Raw genomic sequence first — 25,993 nt, 5'->3', positions numbered from 1 at the left:
AACCTGAAGACTGCAGATGGTGAGACCTGATACAGAACAGAGCTGTTTTTAGAACAGTAGAAAACAACATGGTAAGGCATCTTGGCATTTTTTCTTGTAACAGTAACTTGCCCTTCATTTCTTTTCTTTCTTTTTTTCCCCTCCTTTTTTCGCCCTTTACTCATCAGTTAGGTTGCTTTCACGGACGTCTGAGCTACCAGGCTTGTTGCTCTCAGCACTGTCAGAAGCAGCAGTTTGTCTGCATACTATCCATTACAGGAGTCAGTATTAGTTAGTAAATTGGAATATCAAACCCACATATAATTAGGTTGTTGAAATAACAACCTGAAAGTATGGCCTAATTCACACAGGGTGCTAATAAATATCTGCCATGCTCACTGACCTCATTAGAATTGAAGCTCTGAACTACTTGGAGTCAGAGGCAAATTCAGAATGTTAAAAGCTTAGGAAGTTTCCATAACCTAAATTATAAAGACGTAAGAAATAAACCATGCAATCTTCAAATACCTGGGGGAAAAAAAAAATGTGGGAGGGGTGTCAACAAAATTATTAATCTTGTATTTAAAATAATTAACATTAATTATTCATGATGCAAAAAAAAATTCAAAATGTCTCTACTCTCAAGACCCCTTACTGACATACTATAGTGGATAAAATAAAATGTTTTAAATTAAACCTCATTAATTTCACGACTAGACTAAGACTGTTTTAAGCACTGTTATTTTATAACACCACTTTATCCGCTAGCAGTAATTAAGCCTAACCATAAGTACCCACCCTGTAAGCTGAAGTAGATTATTATGGAAAATGTAGAATCATACATTTATAACTCATAAAAGCAGTTTCCATATAAGAAATTAGAATTTGAGTTTGAATAAACTTACAACAGAAGATCACACACAGCTGTTTAGTATATGTCAAAGAAAACAAACAAATTTTGAAAGGAATGACAAAAAGAATGTCTAATGTGCTTATGCCACGTGGAATCCTGTATTTTATTGAGAATTTGTTTTCCTCTTTGGGGGGGCTATCTCTTATTTCAGTTACTCCTGAGATCAAACATTCTCACAAAAATTTATCTGTTCTAAAATTCCTGATTTCTACAAACAGTCAATATCATTACTACTGGCTACACTGGACTTTATTGTGCAAGTCCATCATACATTCAATAGCTGATGGAGTGGGAATTTGGGAAGTACTAGCTAGTCCAGTTGGCAAAAGAAGAACAGTTGACAAACTGCTTCTCTAGTACATCAGGACCTATGTGTCTGGTCATTCAGGCCTTCTCCTTAATTCTTCATATTTTGAGGAATGGTGGACCAGTCAATTCCATTATATCCTTTTTTTCAGGGCAATCTAGTCCTTGAGGTCCATTCTGGCCTCTCTGAGGGGTCTAAATCTCTGCTGCAAAAAGCCATTTTCTCACAAACATTTAAAAGTAGTATGGCTTTTATTCCCCTTCAGAGGAACAGCATGAAAGGACTGTATTCAAAAAAAGCCCAGGCTAGCACAGTCTCCAGAAGCCATGTCTGCAAACAGGTATTAAATGTCATAGAGTTAAAAAAAAAAAAAGGGAACCCAGAATGTTTTCTGTTGTTGACATTACAAGAAAGAGGACAGTCAACAGAACATCCACCCTCTTCATCAAAAGGCAAGAATACTGGCAATATTTTTGCCAGCAAGTGCTTGTGGATAATTGTTAGAGCATCATTTCTACTGAGGAACAGGGATGGAGGATACTGAGTCAAAGCTCAAAAGCCTTTGTGATCATTAACACATTATTGTCGTTGTAAAGCATCACAGAGTTGTAAAGTATTAAGTACAAATAATCTTGTGCTCTGCCAACAGGAGAAGAAGCCAATCTCAAACCCATAGAGTCTCTGCCTGTAACTGTGTCTGACTGTGGAGTGGTGAGGTGGTGAGTGACAGCCTCACAACCTGCAAAAAGCACAAACCAGTCCTGTCCTGGCAAGGCAGACAATTTTGGTGAACAGAAAATGCCATCAGCTTCCCCAGGCTGCCTTTAGAACAGCCATTTAGGACTGTAAGGCTAAACACTCAGAACAGATTTGATAATCTTTAAATGAAAGCTTTTTCACACAAAAGCTAATGGTATTTGTTATAAGATAGCGTGGTAAATGATCTCCCCGGAAATTTAATAATATTTATATATAACCCCATTTTCCTTACTGGTATTATAACCAGGATATAACCAAATCACAGGGCATTCTGGAGTTCTGAATATTAATTGCAATCGGGATTTGGTGTCACTGACAAACAAACCATATTGCCAGCTGACTTTTTTGCCCGACATTCCACCTAAGCTGCAGCATGTCTCAGCTAAGAAAACAGAGTACTATATGCCTTTCCTTTCCTCACATACCATACCACATTCTTTTATTTATGAAGGTACAAAATGTCTGAAAGCCAGCTCGAGGTATCCTTGGTCCTAGCAGGGCCACAGTGTACCACAAGAAGCTACAATTCCCTCTTAAATTGTGAACAGGCAGGTTTAGGTATTTGCACTAGGCTTCCTCACAAACAGACAAAGTTAGTAAAATGAAGGTTATATTAACATGTTTCATTACACCTTCAATTACAATTTGAACTCACATTTACTGAGCAGCAACTGTTGCCCATTCACCCATTGAAGAGAGAAAATTGCAAGTCCTTCTCACAGAAGTTGTGCTTTGATTTCTGTGCAGCTATTTATTTGCTTAGCGGATATAATGAATCTGAGCAATAGTGAAAGGATACTATCGACCAGGATCAAGTACATGACTACACATAATTTTACTAATGATATTTATTATCTGCTGGATATAAAATCTTCTGAAGTGCACCAAAAGCTGCTCTAGGGGACCACACTAAACAACTGAAACAACTGCTTGCCAAGGGAGCCATTAACACTTTCACTGTTGAGTCCCTTGGAAATTTCCTTTCTACTTTCTGCTCACTAACTGTTTAAAGGAAAAGGGAACATCAAACTCAGACAACTAGCAGGGCAAACAGAAAGATCCCCTGAACTGCTGCCATGCTAGAGAAATTGAAAATGAGATCTCTTCTGGATTCGCCTCCACCTCCATGTGTGGGAATTACCATTTGATGCTGCCAGATGTCAAGGGTATGGGAAAGAAGCATGGGAATCAAACATAGGCAGAGAGAATCTAAGCAAAAATATTTTGGAACTGTGAAATGTAAAGGTCTCCCTGGAACATTAACTCATCCTCTGTGAATACACATTGAATGAAAATGTGCTTTCAGATGAACTACAATTTATATCTTAATATATTACAACCAATGTGGGATATTTATTTTTATTCCCAGAGCCTTAAATCAAACCTTGATCAAAACTCAACTAAGCCCTCACTTGCAGTTCTACATGAAGATTCAAGTTTTACATTAAAAAAATAAGGTTTTACAGATATTTCCTATGTCATTGTAGTGGAAAATAATAAAATCTAATTTTCTGGACTGATTTCTCTCATGTTCTGCATTAACAAAGCACTCAGCAGAGGACACTAAAAGTCTGGTAGTCGAGACTAGGACATAATGCTCAAAACGTGCATAAACGTGGTCCCATTGCCATTCTGGATTCCTACACTTACATGGCTTAAAAGGCTGAAATGGATTATTCAGAAGAGACCAAATTATGTATTAAGCAATCAGACATCTTTTTTTCACAGAAACTTACATAACACGTGTAGGGAACATACCCAACCTGTTTCTAACTGAAATCTGAACTCTTTCAACTAACCTTGCATTTAATTTTCCTTCTTACCTCAAATCTAAAGCTGAGAGGGTATTGCCTTTCTAACACCAGGAAACCTTCCACTGTTTTCAAAAACTCCTCTAACTGTAATGTCATTACTTTTAATCAGAAAAAAAAAAATGTCCTTTGAACATTATGGATCACCTCAAAACAGGAGGCAGAAGCTGAAAAGGCAAAACACATCTCCTTCAAATGAAAGGTGCAATTTTCATTAGGAAGAGAGCTGTCTTGCTGCCTGAACAAGAACTGTCCTTATGGGGTACCGGATGTGGTTACAGCAAACCTTTACGAAGGAAACTATATTGCTTCAGCAAAAATCTATTTGAGAATGGAAGCCCAGGAGTCACCAATTCTGAAGGAGTGCAAGCTCTCTAACAACAAAAACTGTTCATGCTAAATTATTTCTGGTATCAGGTACCAAACATATGCATGCACTTGTGCCCATATTACATACACAGAGAAGTATTTCCCAAGTTCAAAAATACCACAAGAGGTTTATGGGTGAGGTATTTATTATTTGACTGCATGAATTTGTACTTCATTACACACTTAAGAACAGAAAATCATCTGGTTTACTATGACACTTTTGAGTGAAAGAAGGCTATTTTTTCCCACACATTAGCTTTCAGGTTGGCAAACCTGCTGGGCGCTTGCATGTAAAAGCAGCAAAACCAGAGCACCATCTAGTAAAAAAAATATAGATATATATTAAAAAAAAAAATAAAAAAATTCAGAAACAGATGTAAGAGTCTGGTGGATAAGAGAAGTGTAGATGTAACCCTCACCAAGAGGGAGTACACAGAGTGCTATTTTGATGTGTTCAGCCTTCTGTGGCAGTGCAGCCTGCTGATACACTTGAAAGGGGACAAGAAACCCACAAAAGCCTATAGTTCTTCCTGTGAAATCTACAATTCCTCTCCCTCGAGATGCCACGTTTGATTACTGGACTCTAGGGAACAATGTTACGGAAACAGAGTTCAGCTACCTAGCATAAAAGAACCATTCTTCCTTGGCTGCCAAAGAAGAAAATATAACTGCTGTGTCATTCTGCTTGACCTCCTTAAAATGAGAGCTTAGCAACTGCATATGAATACAAAGAGGGGTGAAGGATTTCTGCCCTGTATTCCTGCCAGCTGCACCTGGAGATGGAAGACAAATCTCTATATTACAACATAAAGAGCTGTCCGGTATTATCCCCCTTTTTTTCTTTGACTTGTCTTTTACTACTGGTGATTTTTCCCATCCTCAAAGCCGGAGGGATTTTTTTATAAAAATGATGGGAAGGACAGAGCAAGGAATGGAACCAAATCCTGTTTCCTTTCCTCTTCTTCTTCCACCTTCCATTGGCACAAGAGAAGAGCATTACAACTGTCCCAACACAAGTAGACTTGCTGGTCCATGTATCCGAGAGCATCTCTGCCATTCCAGCATGTGAAATTAAGCGGCTTTTTCTCCATTTCATCTGACTAGTTTGTCTTCTAACCAAAATAATAAGGAGCAGAAGCAGCAGCACAGTTCCTTGTTCTAGGATTTTCTGTGGTACATATGGGTGGATGTCAAAGCCTCAGGCAAACCCCACAAGTAAGTATTTTATGTAGAGAATCACAGATACTGTTGTGTGCTAGGAGGAGAGGAGACATCCCTGAAATCAATGGTTGAATTGTCAGTGCCAAGCTGTAGAGTATGTATACTGTAGGTACAATAATATATAAAGTCTGCATTTGCTGTTTGCTGGGCTGAGTTCACACTGCAATTCAAACAGTTCTTTTAATGGCCTATAACACGTTCCTGCCTTAGTGAGTAAAGGAGAAAGATAACCCCTGGAGTCTGGAGAAAGGGAAGGGAGCAGGCACAGCCACTCTGAAGCCTTTCTTCTTCAGAAAGCTCATATCACACAAGGAGGACATGCCACTAGGGAAAGAGATGAAAGGACTTAATGTTTCTCATTGACTTAACTTCCACTCCGAGCTATATAAAGACTTCAAATCTTTTAAATACCCATATCCCACAGGAAGATACTGCGATACTGTGTTTTCTGCAGCTTTCACAGACTTTGGAGTCAAACTGACGGCATGTGCACTTGCCATATTTATTCCTCAAAGGTTGTTTGTACTAATCTTTTCTGGATCTGACCAATTGTTATGCAGTATCAATGCAGTATCTAACATGAATTTTCACTTTTGTCATAGGAACCTACAGGTTACTTTTAAGGTAGATAACAAAAATTAAGACTATCAAGATATAAGCAGAATTTCATGGTTTGTTGAAATTTGTGTATTTGGATTCCCAGTGTGAGTAGAAGAAGGTAGCTCCCCAGGCAAAGGCAAAGTGAGAGGTCTCAACATTAGTGACAGACCCTTTTCATCAGAACAAAGAAAGGAACCTCACATCAAGGCCTCTTAATGTTAATTCTTACTACTTGTCTGTGGCAGCAGATGAACTGAATCTGAAGAAATTAGGCTGAAGGAAACATGTATAAATACTGAACATGCAGCCAATCAGTAACAGACTGGCTCCAACAAAATAGATAAAATTTTAGCACTAATTTCTAATATGCAACAAAAGGCACTTGAAATGTCCTAATATTCACTGGTTTTCTACATAACATGAGCTTTTGGGAGTACACCAAACCTGATTTCCAACTGCTACAAACTGACTTCTACATAGTTTTTAAGATAATATGATGATGACTTAGAAAATAACCAAGAAATCAAGTTTTTAAGTTTTTTTTCCCAGCAGAGTAACCATATATCCATGACTGAAAGGAACTGATACTCACCTTTGACTTTTCTCCACTTACAGAGTACACACGATTTAAAATAAGAATAAAGGGACACTTTAATTCACTGAAAAATTCTGAACATATGGTAAGGGAAAATCTATATATCATATCTATATGCTGATGTACACCAATTAAACTAGAAATCAAGTGCAAATAGAAAACAAAAAAACAGGAGGCCAAAACCAGAATGGGAGAAAGCCAAACTAAAAGGTTTCAACTAAAAAGAAATAAAGGGTGTATCATTGACAAACAAAAAAAAAATTTAATACATCTATTGCAGGATGTTCATTAAGATCATTTTAAAGTAGAAGCCTTAAGATAGAAAGCAGAACTTGGTAATATTAATTAAAATCCTGCTCATTTCAATCAAAGAAAAACATGAGAGAGCTAAACAGAAAGCCACACAGAGATACAATAAATTATCACAACTTCTGAGAAACTTTGTAGAGACCATGAATACAAGTAAGCCCAATTACGTGATATCTGTGGTTCTTTCTGTCATCAGAGACTCAAAACTTCATAATTATATGTAAAAGCAATTCATCTCCTTCACAGAGTAAATGGTTGAAATACAAATGCAACTGTCCAACACAGACTGGATAGGTGTTGAGCCATATGAGCCGTACTGTCCTGGTGCCTAAATGCAAACTAACATGATGGGACCTTACTTGTAGGGGAGGAAGGGAAGCAAAAGAGTGTGAACTGGGTGGAGGGGGGGGAACAGAGTATAAGGTTGCACAGAAAATCAGGACAGACAGAAGAGACTTTACAAAGAAACTCAAAAAAAAAAAAAAAACCACAATACCAAACCAAAACCCACAAACAAGCAGTTGAGAAATTTGTCAGACACAATGCTGCCTAGAAAGACCTAAACAGAAAGCAAAGAAACTGTCTCTTGTTGCTTTTTTCCTATGGTGTTCTGTGAAGAAGAAACTGTCTGGTCTGTCTTTATAAACAGAAATAAATCTGACATCCATACATCTCAAGGAAAGGTAAAAAGGAAATCTTTGTTAGGACAGTAAGTAATTACAAAGCATCTAGGCAGACTGAGAAACTAGTGCAACACCTTTTGTCCAGTATGGCAAAAAAAGTAAATGATATCATGAAGTAATAAAGTCAATCTTGAAAAACACTAGCAGGGAGAAGCTGTAAAAAGGACAAACAAAGCTGAAAAGTAATTTCAAAAGAATTTCAAAACTAAAGTTCATTACCTTCATCAGGCTAGCTGGAAAGCCTTAACAATTGTTTCCTACCCAGTTTTACCTGGAGTAGTCTAAAAGGGAGAACAGGGATTTCCTGAACTTACATCATGCAAAACTCTACTGATTTTGCAGGGAGGCACATTCGGCTCAGCTCAACATCATCATCTAAAATAACAGTCAGGGAATCAAATAGCAAGAAGCAATTCTAGTGAACAATGTTAGTAGCCTCCCTGTGATGTTGTCACTGAAATTCCCCAAAGGGAAGAGAGTTACGCCTTTAACATCTGGTATGAAGCCAGGGACCCAGCTAAGGGCTGGGAGAGGTGGTTAAGGAACAATTCCATCAGCAGTGGCAGTGGAAGACTTGAATTGCAGGTCAAATATCAGTAAAGTTATCTAGAATAAATTAGCAATGGACAATGTCGATATATCTGAATGATGATGAGACAAGGCCAAAAACACTTAAGAGTTTGTAAAACTGGTCACAGGTCTCCAACTGACTTTCATGTTGGCTAGATCTAAAAGGACAAACTCCATGAGAAACAACCATGAAAACTCAGCAATACGGATTTGGTTCTCATTTACTGTGGTATGTCATAAGAGATACTATATAAAGGTCAAGGGCAAACTCACCCTGTAGCTATGTGCATAACAACATTTGGCATAGGATGCTGTCATGAAAAATGTTGGTACTTTTGACCAAAGATGCTATCTTCTGTTGTTTGGTTTTTTTTTCTGAGTGTGTTCACAGAAATGCGTTTTCTCGTAAATCGTTAGGATTATGTCAAATTACTTAGCTCTGGCATTTATTTCTCCCCTGCAATGGGAACTGTCTGCAAGTGCTCAAACCCTGGCTAGCCAGCTGGGTCAAAAGCGGAAACAATATCTTGCTAAAATATGTTGGTCTTGGCAACGATCTATTCAACACATCACCACAACAATAGCTTTAAATAGAGACACAAAAAGCAAGCTTGCTAGTGCCAAAACAACCGGGAAAATAAAACCCATTTCCTATTCTCAATATGGCAAATAATAAAAAATATCTGTTAACAATCAAATCAAGCAGACAAAACAATGTTAAAATGGCTTGGAATATAGCCAAAAAAGATCAGAACAGATACAGAGAGACAGTATGCACTGGACTGTGAAGCTCACGTCACATCATCACAGGAAGCGACATAAAAGCCAGAATGATACACGTTATTGCTATCATCTACTTAAATGTTTGGGAATATAATTAAAATATCAAATAAAGATGAACATACATGATATAAGGGATTACAGTTCTGTGAAAGATGTGCATTTCTTTCTTTGTTCAGAGTTAGTTCTTCTGAACACTCTCATCCTCACCTTTTCTTAACCAGAGCTGCTCCTGTGTATTCACATGGCACCTAGCACAATGTAAACATCCTAAACACTAGCCACTATAATAACATGTTACTCTGGTGAGTGGGAGAACATAAACAGGTGTAGTCTACAATTAAGATGCCTTAAAATCTTCTAAAAGCATCGGTAATTCAAGGATGCCAAGCAACTAAATGCAGCAATATCTTTAACACCCTCTTTAAAAAAAATTTTAAAAAATTAAAAAAAAAATAAAATAAATTAATAACCCTTTGGACAGCCTTTTCACTGCACCTTCTTTCACAGCTGCGAAGTAGAAATCACTATTTTTTTAAATATATATTTAAAACGCCATGTTTCTGAATACTTACAATTCACCACTCAAGTCTAGTACCCACTGTAATACCACTAGGATGACTAGACCTTTATTCATAATTTTTATAAATTTCATTCTAATCTATGGTATGATGCAAGATGTGGTTTTGTACCTGGGAATGCAGGTTCATCAAAGTATTCTAATATTTATCCATGTTAAACAATATCAGACTATATAAGCTTCCCAGCTGAATAATTAACCTGGTCTCCAAACTGCTGAGAGTATAAGAAAACATTCATGTCCGAAAGTTGCCAGCTGATACACTATTTTTTTTTTTCAGGATAGAAACAGAGAGTCACAAGCACCTGCATAGTTTAATAGGGGAAGAAGTACTTCAGTCACTAAAATACTATTATACATTTGATTTGCCCACCAAAAAGCACAGGGTAATTTTTTCTTTTTTTTTTCCACTTCAGAGGTACATTTTTCACTTCTACTGCATCATTCAAGGGGGGGGGAATGCCAAAAAACAGATTTGTGTACATTTTGCAAAAACACAACACACCTTGAGTGCTGTAAATGGGAGTTAGCAAGGCTTTCAGGCTGACAGCGTTACCAAAATGGTGAAAGAGAATACACAATAAAGCAATATGGCATGCAAGAAAATGTGCAGTCTTGAGATTTTGCTTTGCTTCCTTAATCAGTCAGGTGATAGCTTACACAGTTTCTAATGCTTTGTGACTATACAAGAATATAGAGTTAATACAGGCCTGTGAGATCTCAACACACTGTGATAGTGTCATTAGTGAAAAAGGTGGGAATAAGGGATACCTCCTTCGTCAGATGGCCTTGTTATCTCACTGCAGTAAGAAAAGGTAGGGTTCGTGTCTGAGCCATCTGATTTATACTCTCCCAAACTGGTAGAATGTACATATTGCTTACTGTAACGGCTTGCTCTTTCTACAATGGTAGAAAGAAAGAATATCACAATAAATAGATGACAGAAGTGCAACGACAAACAACAACAAAAATCCCAACACTGCTAACATTGATATCCATACATTGATGGCATTAAAATTAGAGAAAAGTGAATTGTTCACAATTCTGTATCCATTTTAAACACCATGACTTCAAAACATTCTTTCAAAATCAGGTACAACTAATCTTCTTCTCTGCTTTAAAATAATAGCAGAAATGGAAGGTAGGATTGAAATACTGGGTTAAAAAAAAGGTATGATCATGAAGCATATGAAAACTTCCAATGGAAAATCAAAATGTTCTTTTATCCCAGCCTGCATACAAGTGCATGTGGAAATACTACTTTATGACAGTCAGAAGAATATTTAAAGTTCCACTATTAGTAGCAAAGAAAATAAATGTGCAAAATTAAACATTCAAAATAAACGCTTCTTAGGGGGAAAGAAGTCCAAACACTTGTAGAGCCAAAACATTGCTGCCTATTATTACATTACCTTCTCTCCTTTTCCATTTACCTTTAAATTATGAACGTCTTGGAGTTGCAAAGAATAGCACAAGGCATAAGATCATGTGCCATATTAGCAAAAGGTGCATAGAAAAGAAACCAATTTCATAAATAGGCCACTCTGTATATCTCTGAAATTTTAGTAAGGTCAAACTATTTTAAGATTCTACTTATAGTGAGGACAAAGTAGGTCAGTGCTTTTTAAGTGACTACTTGTAAGCGGTATGAATAACTGTTGTTTAGGATAAGATTTATTTCACTATTTCTTATCTGCACATGTGATTATAGCTGAAGTTCCTATAAGGCACTGCTTTTAATATACTACAGTTATTTATATATATACACGAAAACATAGTTATAAAACATATGGCTAGCACACTGACCAGAAAATTTACTGTGTCAACTTAGTGTTATAAACATTAAAAGGTGAACTGGTGAAAAGACAGGATATAAGCAATACCAGAAAGCATATGCAGACTCCTAGACTGAATATTGTCCTCCAGAGGATCAATGTCGAAGATGGAGCCAGGATCTGTGCGCCAAACTTTAAGATCTTTTCCCAAGGCACAGAAATTATGGCAGACAAACAACAAAGGAAGTAAAGGCATGAAAGGAATGAGTTTTAACAATCAGCAACCAACAACTTTCATCTAGAAATTAACCCAAAAATCTAGATATTCACTTGAAAGGATCAGAAAGCATTAATTTCCTGATTAAAAGAACTTAGTTCATGCATTTTAAGCATTGACGATATTTTCAGGAGACTTTTTCTCCCAATTTTTGTTTTCTTTTTCTAAATATGACCATAGTATTTTCTGAAGTCTAAACAAGTGGGAACAAGTATCACATATCAGAGCACTTTTCCACTAGCAGAAAAGTTCAGGTTCCACTGAACCAAAATCATCAGTTACAAGATTATTGCCTCAGTCCACCAACAGCATCCTTACTCCACAGAGATGTGGCAGTATACATCCCATAGATTGGATATTAGGAAAAATTTCTTCACCTTCTCAAGCATTGGAACAGGCTGCCCAGGGAAGTGGTAGAATCACTATCCCTGGAGGTATTTAAAAGATGGGTAGATGTGGTGCTTAGGGACATGGTTTAGTGGTGCACTTGACAGCATTAGGTTAACGTTTAGACTCAATGATCTTAAAGCTCTTTTCCAACCTAAACAATTCTATTATCTGCTATGTCTAAAAACATAATAATCATTTCATCTCTCCAAACCAGTTTAAAATAAAATCTTGATGTAAAGTGCAATCAGTTAAAGCACAGAGCTACACTTTCTGCTAGAGGTTTACTTCTTGCGCAGACCTGTCTGCAAGATTTACTCAATGCATTGAAAGTGGGGAAAATAACTGTCTTCCCAACTTGGTCCTTTCACTGGTTTGGGTGGCAGCAAGCTAAATAACAGGGTGGTAGGTAAAGCAGGACTATGGGGGCCCCAAATACATCATATTTCAAATGATTAATAGCCAAAAACAACAGACAAAGCTAATAAAACAAATCCCATGGCTTTAGAATATATTCAACGTATGTACATTATGTGTTATCTACTGCAACTCCCTTAAGATGAGGCACAGTGCTAAGTCCCTCTTGACACAATGAATACAAGTCAATGCAAAATCTTTTGATAAACTATGTTTTAGTCCTGACACTGATAAATTATGCAACTACATAAAGCACTGACAGGATTGAGAGGGGTGGGGGAACTGGTGAATGCCCAACCTTTCCTGTTCAATCATGCCATAGTAAGTAAAAACATAGTAAGTACAGCTTCATGGCAACATCCGTGCAGCAATCATTGATTTGTATTGATTTTATCCATCTCTGTAGTCTGATATAACATACAGAATCAGAATCTTGGCAATTTAAAATATCCTTATACTCGCATGAGAATCACGAAGGCCCTTTAATCAAAGATCTGAAGCTCAGTTAGATTAATTTATCTTGATGGGTTTAGAATGGCTTTAGCATGGTTAAAACTAGTACCTGTTTTCCAAAGTAGAGGCATTCATTTTAGCAATCAGGCATTTTAATAAGTTGTTATAGCTTCACCGATAATACTTTAAAAATAACAAGATGGACTCTAACACAGAGGTACTTTTGCTAACTGGCTGAACAATTATTAGCTAGGAAAAAAACACAGTTATTTTTTTCAGTCTGCAATTTTTTTCTAGCTGCCAAGGACATTCCGTGAGCAGGGAGCTCACTGCTTCTTTTTAAAAAAGCAGATACTATAACTGAATTTCACTCTGAAAATGCATTAGCTGAAATATCACTGTATGTTAAGCTCATAGGTTTGTCATGGCCTCTTTTCTTTAAATAGTCATACTATTTTGCTGTTTGGCAGGCATGGGGAGTTAAGAGTTCCTGCGTGTTTTGATACTGGAGTATTTTAAGGTGATAAAAAGAACCAATATTTCTGCTACTTACAGCTCAAGAATTATTTATCTCATTGCTAATCTCTGCATGCTAGCAAGCCTTCAGCTACTGAATACAGGATTGCACATGATTCTTACATAGGGCTACACTGTACATGCAGTGCAGTAGAGAGTAGAAGGTTTGAAATGCGCACTAAACAGCATATTGCAACCTGTGTATGAAACTGCAGTTTTACAGGAACTTTTATTTCTCTCTTTGGCTGCACCACTCTAGCCATGAAAGCAAGTTCAAGTTCTTGGGTCTCTACAGACAGTGATTTTCTGAACAAGTTGTTGACCCTCTGAGACTTGCACAGTCTTAAAAGCATCAGTACCTTCCCCAGGCAGAGCTCTCTAAACAGTTGATTTTGACAAATCCCTTCTGACATAAGGATGTAGCTACGGACATGTAAAAGGTGGCTATACAAAATGAAAGAAATACACTTCTTTATGTGGTGGAGACTCGTTTTGAGGCTTTAAGGAAAAGACTGAAGCAGCATCTGGCAGGAATGACATAGGCATAGTTAACCCAGCTTTAGGCAGGAAGCTGGACTATATGACCCACAGATTAGTCCACTTGACCTGCAATTTCTTTGATTTTTGAAAGGTAGACTTAAAGTCAACCCCTGCTATTATTACTATGTATGAAGGATTTTAGAGGGCTATCTCAGCATGTTTTTCCATATGTAGATCCTCTGGGGTCTACACTTGTAAAGCACAAAAAAAACCCCAACAAAAAAACACCCACAGAAAAAGGACATGCAGAAAGAAAAGGGGGGAGTGAGGAGGGGGCGAGTTCAGGAAAGGTCAGGTTACCATCTCCTTAGACATAGCAAACTTGCTAACTTTTAAGACATTTCAAATATCCATTTTGATTTTGAGATAGTGTTTATTATGAATACCTCAAATGACATCTTAATGCAATACTCTGTCTCTACATACAAAACCAATCTGTATTCTACTCCTTGAACACCTGGTCCTATCTTGAACAATTTTTTAGCACACCATTTCTGAATAGTGGTGTTTGGCTTATCAGAGATCTAATGAGTTGCTGATGAATTACAGCTTGACATATTTTGAAAGCTGTGCGAAATTCTAAAACAAGAGGAAAGTGGAGCATGTGCAGCTCTGGAGAAATTGCTGACTAACAGAAGCGGAAATCTCAAACTGGTCTGCAACATTTAAACATTGAAATCTTGGAGAATGACAGCTTTCATCATCTCTCTTCTGTGCAAAATGAAGATTATTGCAGATACTTTGGCCTTTCTTGAAGAGTCAAAATTCAAGCTTGAAGTAATAGCAACAACTACCCATACTTAAAAATAAAAATTACAGAGCAAATGATAATTTATCTCCCATTCATTCCCATTATTACTTTGCTAGAAGCTGGCACTTCTAGCAAAGTAATACTAGAAGCAGTAGTAAAACATAAGGGGTTTTTTTCATGCTGTGAAGAGTGAAAATCTTTTTCTTGGTTATAATGGAGCACACAAGCAGAGGCTTTCAGCTTTCCCACATTGTTTTCAATAGCAACATTACTTAACAACTTACCAACAATTATTCCAGGTCTTCTATCCATTTCAACAATATGTGGATGCACACCTTTATATGCTGCATCACTCACAATTTGGGTGTTTTTCCGCACACGCTCTGTTATAGGATCATCTACCACTGGGGTGAAGCCTCTACCCTTTGTCTTCTCAAAATCTTCATGATATTTTACCTAGGAAAATAAGAGTTATATTTTTTCCCAAGCTGCAATTGACAGCAAATGGTTATTCTATGCAGGAATGTTTGTTTCATGAGGCACTTATATTGTTTGGGTTTTGCACCATAACAGACTTGTTACACACATGAAATAGGCCAGATAGTTGGCCAAATCTTTTCTATCTCACTAACTTTCCTGATATTTTACTATAATTTTTGCCTTTGTTTTCCACTGAATTAGGCATTAACTCCAGAAGCAAAGCATCATCTTACAGTCACACAGGACAGGAAAAGCCTGTGAGGTCATTTGGCCCATTCCTTTCTTCTCTAAAATAGGATAGCTCTCTACTGATGTAGACAACTACATCTGTCACTAAAAATGTTCCAGCAGCAGTAGTTCTAAAGAACTTCAGTATTTTCATTCACTGAGAATTTTCATTATACACACAGTTTCATGCAAAAGGTCCTCTTTTGCTCTCTTATTTTATCATATGCCAGCTGTCTTTAACCATAGCTTTTTAGAAAGAATTGCAGTTATTTTAAGCAGCTTGCTTTCAAAAAAGAAAAAAAGTGATTAAAACCAAGGACATTAGGGTAGAAAGTGTTATGCAACCAAGTGTTGTAACAAAACCAATATTAGTAACAGTTATTAAGGTAGCACCCCTCATTATGCATATTTACTTTTTAAATAGTCTTAATCATCAAAGAATTAAATTGACAAACATTCTCACACAAGCAAATGCACACAAAACAACTCATTCCAAGAACAAAAGTCACGCAGAAACCAGGAACGTGCACAGGCACAAGGTGAAGTGTGTCACCTAATCCAGTCAAACTGTGTGATGCTCAAATGAGGCATGTACTTTTTTAAGGAAAAAAAACTCAAACAAAAGATCAGACATTTAACTGTTAGAAAACTGTTTATTAGTATTTTGAAAATGTTCATTACAGTCATATGCAGTTAGCAAACACTCCATCAACAGGCATAAGAAGAAAATATTCCCTCCATATTTGAGCACAGAGTTTCATTAGTTACCTATATTAATGGAAGGCAAAATCCAGTGGAAGTCAAGTGCCATTCCTTAGTATATTCTAGTTATAGGAAGAAAGTACCCTACCATTGAGATGTTGTTTTGTGTTTCTTTGACATGCCTTAGCTCAGGTGTGTCTAGAAGTACACTACATCTACCTTTCATCTGCCTCTGATCACTGCTGTACTTGACCTGCAAAACAGCAACAACAGCACACATGAAGTTTTTGTTTACAGTAGAAAGGATGGTGAGAATCACACTGTGGAACAGTAAACCTTTCCAAATCACGATAGACAATGTTATTCTTGTTTCTTTCTTTACACTCTTTTTTTAGTAACTTATTTCAGAGGCAGGATACTGATGAGCTAGCATATCAGAAAGGCCACAGGGCATATTTATTCCATCAATCACTTACTTGAAAACAGGGTTTACCTGAAAGCTGAAACTCTTGACTGTCTAAATGATATAAACGAAATAATTTATGAACTGAAAAATAAGATAAATAATAAGAAAACACCACTGTGGCTTGGACATCTTTAAAACACATTTGTATGGCTGATGATAAGCTACCTTCTCGCTACCCAGACAGACCCAGATTCTATCCTCAGTCTGCTCCCAGGTTGAGATTAACTGAGAACTCCTGCATCCCCATGGAGTTCAACCCTTACAAACAGATTAGTCCTTTGGCACCCTTCTTACTCCTGTTTGGTGGCTAGTCTTTGCTAGCAGCACAAAAGCAACATGTCTGGTACAAATGTGAATATGCTGTTTCCAAAGAGAACATTGGGGCTCTCTCGTGCATCAGTAAGCACGGAACTTCCTATGTCACATTTCTGCTAATTAGCTTCTTTTGTGGCATTTTACAGACTTGTAAAGATGCAAGGTTCATTATCTGTTTAAAAAGGGGGGGGGGGGGTCTGGGAGGGGGCCAAAAAAAACCCCCACACTCAAAATCCTAAAACAGTAAAAGTAATTGCTCCTACATGTTGGTTCTAGAGTGAATACTCGTACAGTTTCTTCTGGCTGGTTGAATTCTACTAATGGACTCTCATAATTCCTACACTGCATTGTAACCTGTGCATTGAATGTTAGTAAATATTTTAGATCTACCTACATATTCACAATCAAAATATTACCTCTCGAATCAGTTGTGCAAATCTATTTCAACATGCATTTGTGATGAGAGAAACCAAATATTGAAATTGTCTAACTCCCCTTAAAATTACATCGTAGCTAAGCACAACACACCTATGAAAATACGAGTCTTGGTGTCTACGTTCCTTAGGTAAGTCTGAAGCAATGTACAGAGAAATAGAAATATATGGTACTGCATATTTGTCATGGTTTAAGCTGAACCCAGGACAATATTCTTCAAACCCTTCTGAAACACATTTTCTTAGCAAATATATTCAGCCACATATGCCTTTGAATATATGGCATTTTCTGAACAGAGACAGCCAACATAGTTTGGTTTTCATTTAGTGCTCCTTAACGTAGAGGAGTATTTATCCCTGTAAATCTTGAGAAACAAAGTGAAAGAATCACTTGGGAAAAAATGAAAAGAAAGCTTAATTTTCAGAAATAAAAAAAATAAATATTTGAAGTCTAGAATTGTTGGGAAGTTTTCCTCTTATTTTTAACTATGCACCTCAAAACTAATTGACTTCAGTAAATATGCATAAGCATTTTAAGACTACTTAGGATATTTAGTTACAAGGTCAGATTCTGTTCCTTTGTCCTTAGACAAATCCTCTGACAAATTCAACCTACTTTACTTTTCACTCCTACACTCAGTTCTAAAGTGTTCACTACTACTAATTCTCTTCTGCCACCTTGAGAAAGTGGCTTTGCATGAAACCTGTTCTATTTACCATCTGCAGTGGCTTTGTCACTGCTGTTTCAGTGTTGAGGACACAGACTGTAATGTAACTAGTCTGGTCCTTTTCTTCACCATGCTCGTTTGACTTTTTCCATGGTCTTTATGAGAACTGTCCGCTGCTTCTTACACCATTGTAGTGGCAATAAAAAAAAAGGGGGAGAGGGGGTATGTTTTATCATAAAAGCCAAGGAAAAGACATTATTTTACTCTTTACTGTTTAGTAATAGGCTCTATTTGGGAATAGTCAGGTCTAACACAGGTGCCATGTCTCAGAGTGCAATGGATGGCTATAAGCTTCCACGCTTTGCATCATTAAAAAAACGAAATTTGCACTACAGATAAATTCTCATTTCCTTTGTTCTTTACTGTAATTTACTTCTGCAATCTAGCAACTAAAACCTGTTAACAAGAGATGAAGATTCTTGAAAGACAGGCTGACCTCTACTGACTCTCTGATTGAAAAATACTGGTGCAACATAACCACTTACTTTTTTTGCAAAAATAATCAGGCAAGTCTGAATATTTTTGTTGCCCATATGTGAAGTGCACATACTTAAAGGATTTTTAAAAAAGATTAATTCAGTGGATGATCCATTTGACACATCAAATCTAAATGGAAAAGCATATCCTTGTTATGTTCCTACAGCAACTGAAAATCTAAATGACAAAAAGATTGAAACAACTTGCCGAGCTGATATTGTCTTGATTCTTCTTGACTCTCTCTATCTCCGGAGTGACACTCACAGCAGTAGCTTTGCCAGGCTGCTCTCTGTAGTGAACCTATTATTTAACAGAATAAAACAGTACATACTGATTTCAACTAAAGCAGTATCACATTGTATTACATTCAAATGTCTGATTTAAAAGGTCATCCAGGCAACAGCTGAAAAGCTAAAATGCATTTGAAGTTTATTAAAGCTTATAAACTTGATTTTTGAAGCTTAACCTTGAATACTTTCTGTATAATCTTCTTATTAATGCATTTGTGTGGATATATACACACATATGCACACAATATCTTGACATTTACCACATTGGTCTTTGGCTGTATAGAGAAACATCTTATATTTGGAATGGAATAAGCCACAAATAATGCAGTAAAGTCAAGCAGAGCACATGAAAAACTGAATTTCAACAATGCCCACATAAAAGCATATTTGTTGAGACACAGAGATTCCATCAGGATACCATCCATGTTCTAACTTTTATACTCCATATATTCAAACGTGAGTAAGCGTAGTAGGTGCAATACACCAGATAACTGCCAGTTGAACTCAACTGCCTAAATTTCACCATGTGTTTATTTAAATGTACTGTAGGAATATCCCCTCTATTGCTTTTTAACAAAATAGCTTTGTAGCAACGATGCATTAACCAAATGCACATTCAAGGCAGGATCAGTATCTAAAGTGGACAAAGGACAGGATGTAGCATTGACAGACAACAGTCTAATGTGAATCCTGGCCCCAAATACTGGGAAATCAGTTATGCTAAACATTTAGTAAGTAGAGATTCTTGCATGATTTATGCGAATCCATATAGTTTCATGTAAAATAAGTGTTTCCATACAAACAATTTGGTTTTGTTTGGTTGGTTTTTTTAATAAACTCTTGGATAACTATGCTGATACATTATGCTCATAATCCTGCTGTGCACTGCAGCATTAATGTACATATTGTTCAAGCAACTGTCTTCCCACATAACACATTCTGTGTCTGCCCACATCAGCATATTCCAACTGAAAAATTAACGTCTTATAAAAATGATGGTAAGTTATCAAATGGATTAAGCTTGTCAACTGACATTTGTAAAGGTAAAATGATTATTCAAGACTTAATGTTTCTAGAAATGTCTGAAGTTAAAGAATCTTCAACCAAAGCTATTTCAGTGACCTGAAAGAGAATTTAAATTTTCCCATGAAATGTGCTCAACACAAAAATTGGTGAAAGTTAAACAATGATGTCAGTAGAACTACACTAGCTGGCTTGAATCACTTAAGAAAACAGGGTTGTTTGAACAGCAGGCATTTTAGGAGAGCTAGATTTATCAACATAAATCCAGGAAAAAATAGCATACACTTAAGTTACAGAGACAGTATTCTTGAAAATTATAACTCTAAATTAATTTGGGGAATGTGGCAGGAACATCCCAGGGAAACATTGTAGCTATTTGTAACCCCATGAAATAGGGCTGCTGATGGCAGTTCTCAATGAGGACAACGGGGGGTCTCTCAGACTTATTAACAAGGTACAACTTCAACAATGAAGGAAGGCAGCAGCTGGCTCCAAAAGTCCTTGTCTTCTTCCCTGCACTCCTGCAAACAGCATGGCTTTCTAATGGTTATGTCAGCCATCAAATACTAAACTCTGATAGGAAAGTTACTGAGGAACCAGAAAAAGACAGGTAAGAGAGCTGGAGTACAGCTGTAGACTTTTTTTTACAAAGCAAAGCAAAGGGAAAAAAAAATGCTGGAAAAGGATATTCTGGGTAAAAAAAAAAAAAAAAAATTTGGCAAGATTTCCTGCAAATATCCAAGACAAAGAATGACATTTCAAAACATTGCATGAACTTCTCTAATCAAATATGTTATGCTTCACATGCCATTTCCCAAACCAAGCAATGGCTTTTCACAATTGCTTCCTAAAAGAGGGTTTTCAAGTCATTCCAGTCTTGAGCCGGCACCTAACTAAAGAAAAGGAACAGCTTCTGAAGGCAGAACTTTGTACTCATCCTCTGCACCCAAAAATTATAAGGATTAAATTAAACAAGAGCAACTTCCCATGCTGACATTCTCTTGATTCCTCTTGACTCTTTCCATCTCAGGGGTGACACTCACAGGTGTAGCTCTGCAGAGCTGTTCTTTGTACTGAACCTAGGAAACATGGCAGAAAGTATTACACAGAGACTTCCAATTAATCAAAATACAACACTGTGTTAGACATCACTAAAAAGAACACTGCATTTGGATGGAAAATACCATTCCTTAACAAACACCTACATTTTTCTGCATGGTACTTAGTACTCACCCTCTTACAGTTCTATTTCAGACATAGACAATTGATACTTCAACAGAAATACTTCACTCTCATTGATGTTAATCAAAGTGCAAGGCTAAGGAGTTATCATTTTACCATTAACTGATTAAATTAGTCTTTGTGGACAAGTGCCACAGATTCACTGAGGCACAAACAAATGTAGTACAGCAGAGAGAAGTGTGTAAGCAGTGAAAATGGGGCACACATTGCTAATGTTCTTCTGGTTTTCTTTAACTCTCCTCAGTTCAGGTGGATCAGAAATAGTTGTTGCATGCCGAAGTTCTTCCTTGTATTTAACCTGCACAAAAATGTTACAAATTATTAGCAATTTAAAGAAGATAATGACAAGCATTAAAACACAACAAACATTTTGATTACACGCACTGCAGAGCTGGTCCACAGCTATCAACAATATTGACCTGCAAACAAATGGTTATATTTAATTTCTGAAACAGGCTGCTAGAGTCTCCAATGTTGTTTGAGACAATGAAGCAGAGAGTGCATATAACAAGCCTACTATCCTAAAACTCTTACAGAGGGAATATACATCACATAGGATTGTGGTTATCTTCATGATAATTGGGATACTGGTATACTACTTGGAGATATACATCACCCTGACTATAACTTGGTCTTGCTATTACCTTGCTATGGAGTCTACCAGTCCATTTCAGAAACCAAACACTTCCCAGATGTATTCTTAAAAGAGTGAATAACTTCAAAGTCTTACTGAAGTTCTCTAAAAACACACATAGGTGTATCAGGGAAATGCAGATGTTTGGATGGATGATGCCTTCGAAGATGCTGTCAGGTATTTACTATTGCTTGTGCCACCTTCAATCTCTTCTAAACAGCAGTATGTTTGGATACGGTAGACTCTATAATTTGAAAGATGCACAGAACTAGAATTTCTTCAATTATACACCATATATACCAAAACTGGAATTTAACTTAATGAGAAAAAATTGTAAGGTTAGGTGGATGTGGCACTAAAGAGAAAGGCATCGTATTTTCTGGTTTCCACATGCTATCCAAAAAGGTTGTCTTGGGCAAATCTGTGCACTGTCTTTGTCTTACTGTCTGTTACTAAATACCTGTCCAGTATTCAGCACGTTCATCTCCAAATCTCTTATGCCACAGTAAAATAAACAATACTTGTAGACTATGCCATCCTTTACAGTGATACAGCATGCTTTCTTTTTCTTTACAATGGTAAACCACAAAATTCACAAAAACATTCAAAATTGTGTGGGCAGTGATGCATAATAGTTGAAAACATTTTTCATTAGCAAGACTCAAGGAAGGAAAAGTACTTTAAGAACAAGTGAACAGCATAGTGAATCGATTTGTACAGTTTTATACTAATGTGGCACGCAAAACTTCTGCTGAACACATTTTAAGGCTGTAAAATCAGGGACTCAAAAATTGGAAAATGACACAATTAACTTCTATGTAACCTTAATTTTGCCCCTTGTACAAATATGCACCATATACAGCTGTTAATATATTTTATACTTCTTCATTCTTTTCCTCTTTAAGTGCTTTATAATCTTCTCTATCTATTACCAAAAGCTGTTTTTCTCAAGAGAATTCTGCTTCATTCATTACACATAATCAATGACCCTTACTTAGTGAATAGTTTGCATGCGGACTGCGACTTTTTTTTTTTTCTTTAGCTGCTCTAAGGTCCTGCTTTGATGACAGAATTACTGATTTCCTCAGGAACTCTTCTTCTATGTTGCTCCTCGCTAAAGCATCTGAGTTTTTCACACACATTAATTCACTAATTTTGCTGTGAAATGAGGAAAAGGGAATTGTGACAAGGAAAAGTACTATTTTTACTAGAGAGCACGGCCAAGTAACAGCTAATGTGGCTACATAATTTTAAAAAACATAGGATTACACACAGCACCTGCATTCAACTGGGAATTCCCACTGAACTGTAGTTTGCAAAAAGGAAAACCAGAGCAGGTTCACCTCCATGGTGAAGTATAAAATCATACACTTTGGCAGTGGATCATCAGGTCTAGACACAGGGACTTGAATTCTCATTCTTGCTTATGGGTATTGACTTACTGACCTTAATAATACTCTCTAAAGTTATCTCTTCAGGAGGCAATTTCTCATGATTTAAAAAACTACAAATGTACATTCCTTCCTGTGTGGCCTTCATCTTAAGCCTCTTGTAGTTTGTTTAGATTGACTGCACAAACCCATAAGAACAATCGTAGTTTGTTACCTCTGTGGATACAGGGGTGTTGGAACTATACGATCTTAAGGTCCTTTCCAACCCTAACTATTCTATGATTCTATAATTAAAGAAAGGGAAAATATTTAACCAACAGTATCTCAGACAGACAGTGACAGCAAGGGAGCGGTGAGTCTAAACGACCTTGGTATCTATTTCAGCTCTTTTGGAAGGAAGCACCTACACACAGGAGCACATCACCTCTGCCCATCTTTCCCCACATCCGGCCTGTCCACTTTGACCAAGCCATTCTACACTCTCAGTTCCTCAGTCCTGGCCTCCTTTCTTCCCAAATTCACTGCATCAAATCTCACTTAGTAGATAATTTTCAACTCTCTTCTCCAAGACATGGTACTTCTCGAGAGTGCCAGATTTTTTAACACAGACAAAACAGCTTGTTTTTCACTAAGCTCACACTTGGAAGCTGCTTTGGCTGAAAGTTATAAATAAATCAATAAAACCAAACCAATCCAAAGCCCAAACCAGGAATGGAAAATTTCAGTCCAGACAGTTTAGGACTGGCAGAAGTACTAAACCACTGGGAAAAAAAGGGTCTTTTAATAGAGACTATTAGGTAAGGTTAAGAATTGGCAGTGGCACTAGTCCTTAAAATGCTTCAAAACGTCCATTGCTTCAGTTGTAATCAGACCCCAGCTTTGTGGTGTTGACTGACATATCACAGGGGTTTCCTCATGGATTTCACACATATGAAAACACAATTAGAATCTTCCTCCAAAAGCCTTCTTCCTAGTGTTGTTTCTAGACCTGCCTGTCCCTCAATGTAAACAAGTTTTTAAAAAATATTTAGTATTCATAGCTTCTCAGTTCAGATTCGGTTACAGTCCATGGGTCTCATGTTTGCTTTTAATTTCTGTGTGATCTTGACTCCAACTATTTAGAAGACTGCTTCTTCCAAATCAATCATCACAACAGGTGAGATGAGCTCAACCCCTTTGGCTGCCACCACCTTGGTTTTTAGGATTTGAAAACAGACTGGTTTGATCTTTGTCTCCTATACGGGTCATCTGGAAGAATCTCATCACTTTCGGAACATGATGCAATGTCCTTTTTTGCATGGCCTGCTTGTACAGTGTGTGTTATTTTGGTTTGGTGTTCTGAGGATTTTTGCACTGCAGATGTGCTTCCTACTCCACAGTTACATTTAGTTCAACAAATAGTTTTAAAGTTGTCCAAAATCCTTCTGGCTGAATTCAAAGATATATGTAAAATGTTTAGATCTAATGAAGTCAAAATTGGTGTAATGTACCCTTCCTTTGGGACTCCCACAAATTACACAATATAATTTCCCTCTTACTGTACAATATATTTTTTCTCTTACTGACATATAATTTAAAACTTTCTTGCACATTACCTTTAAATTTGGCATTCTACACTTTTAGTAAATATAATAGAAGTAATTTCAAGTACACTATATATAATAAAGTATCTTTTGTAAAATATTAACTCTACACACAGACTAGCAAGGTAAAGGCCATGCTACTTACATCATACCACTAAACCACTAATGCACTTTGTGTTTCTCTTTATATGGTTTTGTTCAAGTGTATTTGCTAGCATCTTTGATCCATCTTTCATTCTCCCCTCTTCACCGTTTAGGATTTCTAAACTAGCAAGAGCACTATACACTATTTTTCCATTTCATTTTGAAAGGTATTGAGAAAAAGCATTAGAGTAAGACTACTCTAACAATCCTCTCTGTGTGTTTGTGTAACTACTCTCAAAATAAATGACTGTGGTAACTCTAAATCAAATAGGTAGCAGGAGATTAGGATTTTGTTTCTAGAATGCCAGTAGAAAACTGCGGAGGAAAAATCATCAAGAACAAAACAACAACCAGGTAATTGCATGGGGTGGGGGAGCAAAGAGAATTTAAAAAAAAAAAAAAAAAAAGGAAAAAAGAAAAAAAGAAAAAAAAACCACCCTCAAATCAAGAAAACCTACAGCTTCGACCCAGAAACACTATTTGAGGATTCAGAACACAAGATATCTTGCACTGAATCTTCGAATAATTCCACTGTTACTCAAAATGACAAGATGAAAATTGATGGACAGAGCAGAGACTTGCAAGTTTTTTTCCAAGTTTTATGGAAATTCCCTACCTGACCTTACTTTGGTGGGAAATGCAGTATGTAACACTACTCAGTAAACAAGGAAATTCCAGTAGACTAGGTGTCCAGAGTCCCTAATCCGGATTGCAACTAATATTTAAACAGAATCTAGTGTCACGTCTACGTGTTACTTTTAAAATTTATTTTTAAAAAAGCATCTAATAATCACAATAGTCATGTCACAAACACAAAAGTGGCCCTAGAGAACTCCACACCAAAAATTCCAAAGTGATTAATGCATCTACAAGTGTTTTCTTGCTTGGCAGTCACTTTTCCAAGTTTTGCCACGTATTTATCAGATCATGTTCTACTTGTAGAAAACTCTCATTTTGATATTTTATTTTCAGTTGTCCATTAAAGTGCCAAAGACATTGGGCATACATAGACAAACAACAGCAATTCAGAACCAGTCTCATCAGATCCACAGATCAACTCATCACCAGCATATAAAGAGGCACCTTTTCACAGAGCTCGAGCCTGGACATTATTTCCCTCTTCTTGGAGTGCAAACTCTACCAACCCCTATGTGACACATGCAGACTCTAAGGAACTTTACAGATTTTCTTTTTTTGTGACATAATATTTTTCTAAATTGCTAATTACAACTGCTATTCAGTCTGTCATATTGGGAAATACAGT

The 25,993-nt window shown here is 36.8% G+C and overlaps 1 protein-coding gene across 14 annotated transcripts in view; it reads right to left on the bottom strand.

Moving 5' to 3' along the window:
- The window catches only part of NEBL (nebulette), a 248,903-nt gene that overhangs the window by 16,043 nt on the left and 206,867 nt on the right, over positions 1 to 25,993 (bottom strand). For 12 of the 14 annotated variants that reach the window (XM_030495792.1, XM_030495808.1, XM_030495815.1 and 9 more), the window contains 4 exons: positions 21,183 to 21,275; positions 20,722 to 20,814; positions 18,630 to 18,722; positions 14,877 to 15,048 (listed from right to left, as the gene is read on the bottom strand). In XM_030495792.1, the coding sequence (XP_030351652.1) occupies positions 14,877 to 15,048; positions 18,630 to 18,722; positions 20,722 to 20,814; positions 21,183 to 21,275 (451 nt within the window). Of the gene's footprint in view, positions 1 to 10,247; positions 10,377 to 11,359; positions 11,453 to 14,876; positions 15,049 to 16,150; positions 16,256 to 18,629; positions 18,723 to 20,721; positions 20,815 to 21,182; positions 21,276 to 25,993 lie in introns of all 14 variants that reach the window. The other 2 variants (XM_030495888.1, XM_030495880.1) reach the window with 2 other exon arrangements.

Source organism: Strigops habroptila, chromosome 1, assembly GCF_004027225.2.
Source record: "Strigops habroptila isolate Jane chromosome 1, bStrHab1.2.pri, whole genome shotgun sequence".
Classification (NCBI taxonomy): Eukaryota; Metazoa; Chordata; class Aves; order Psittaciformes; family Psittacidae; genus Strigops; species Strigops habroptila.
This window is presented reverse-complemented; position numbering and strand designations above follow the sequence as displayed.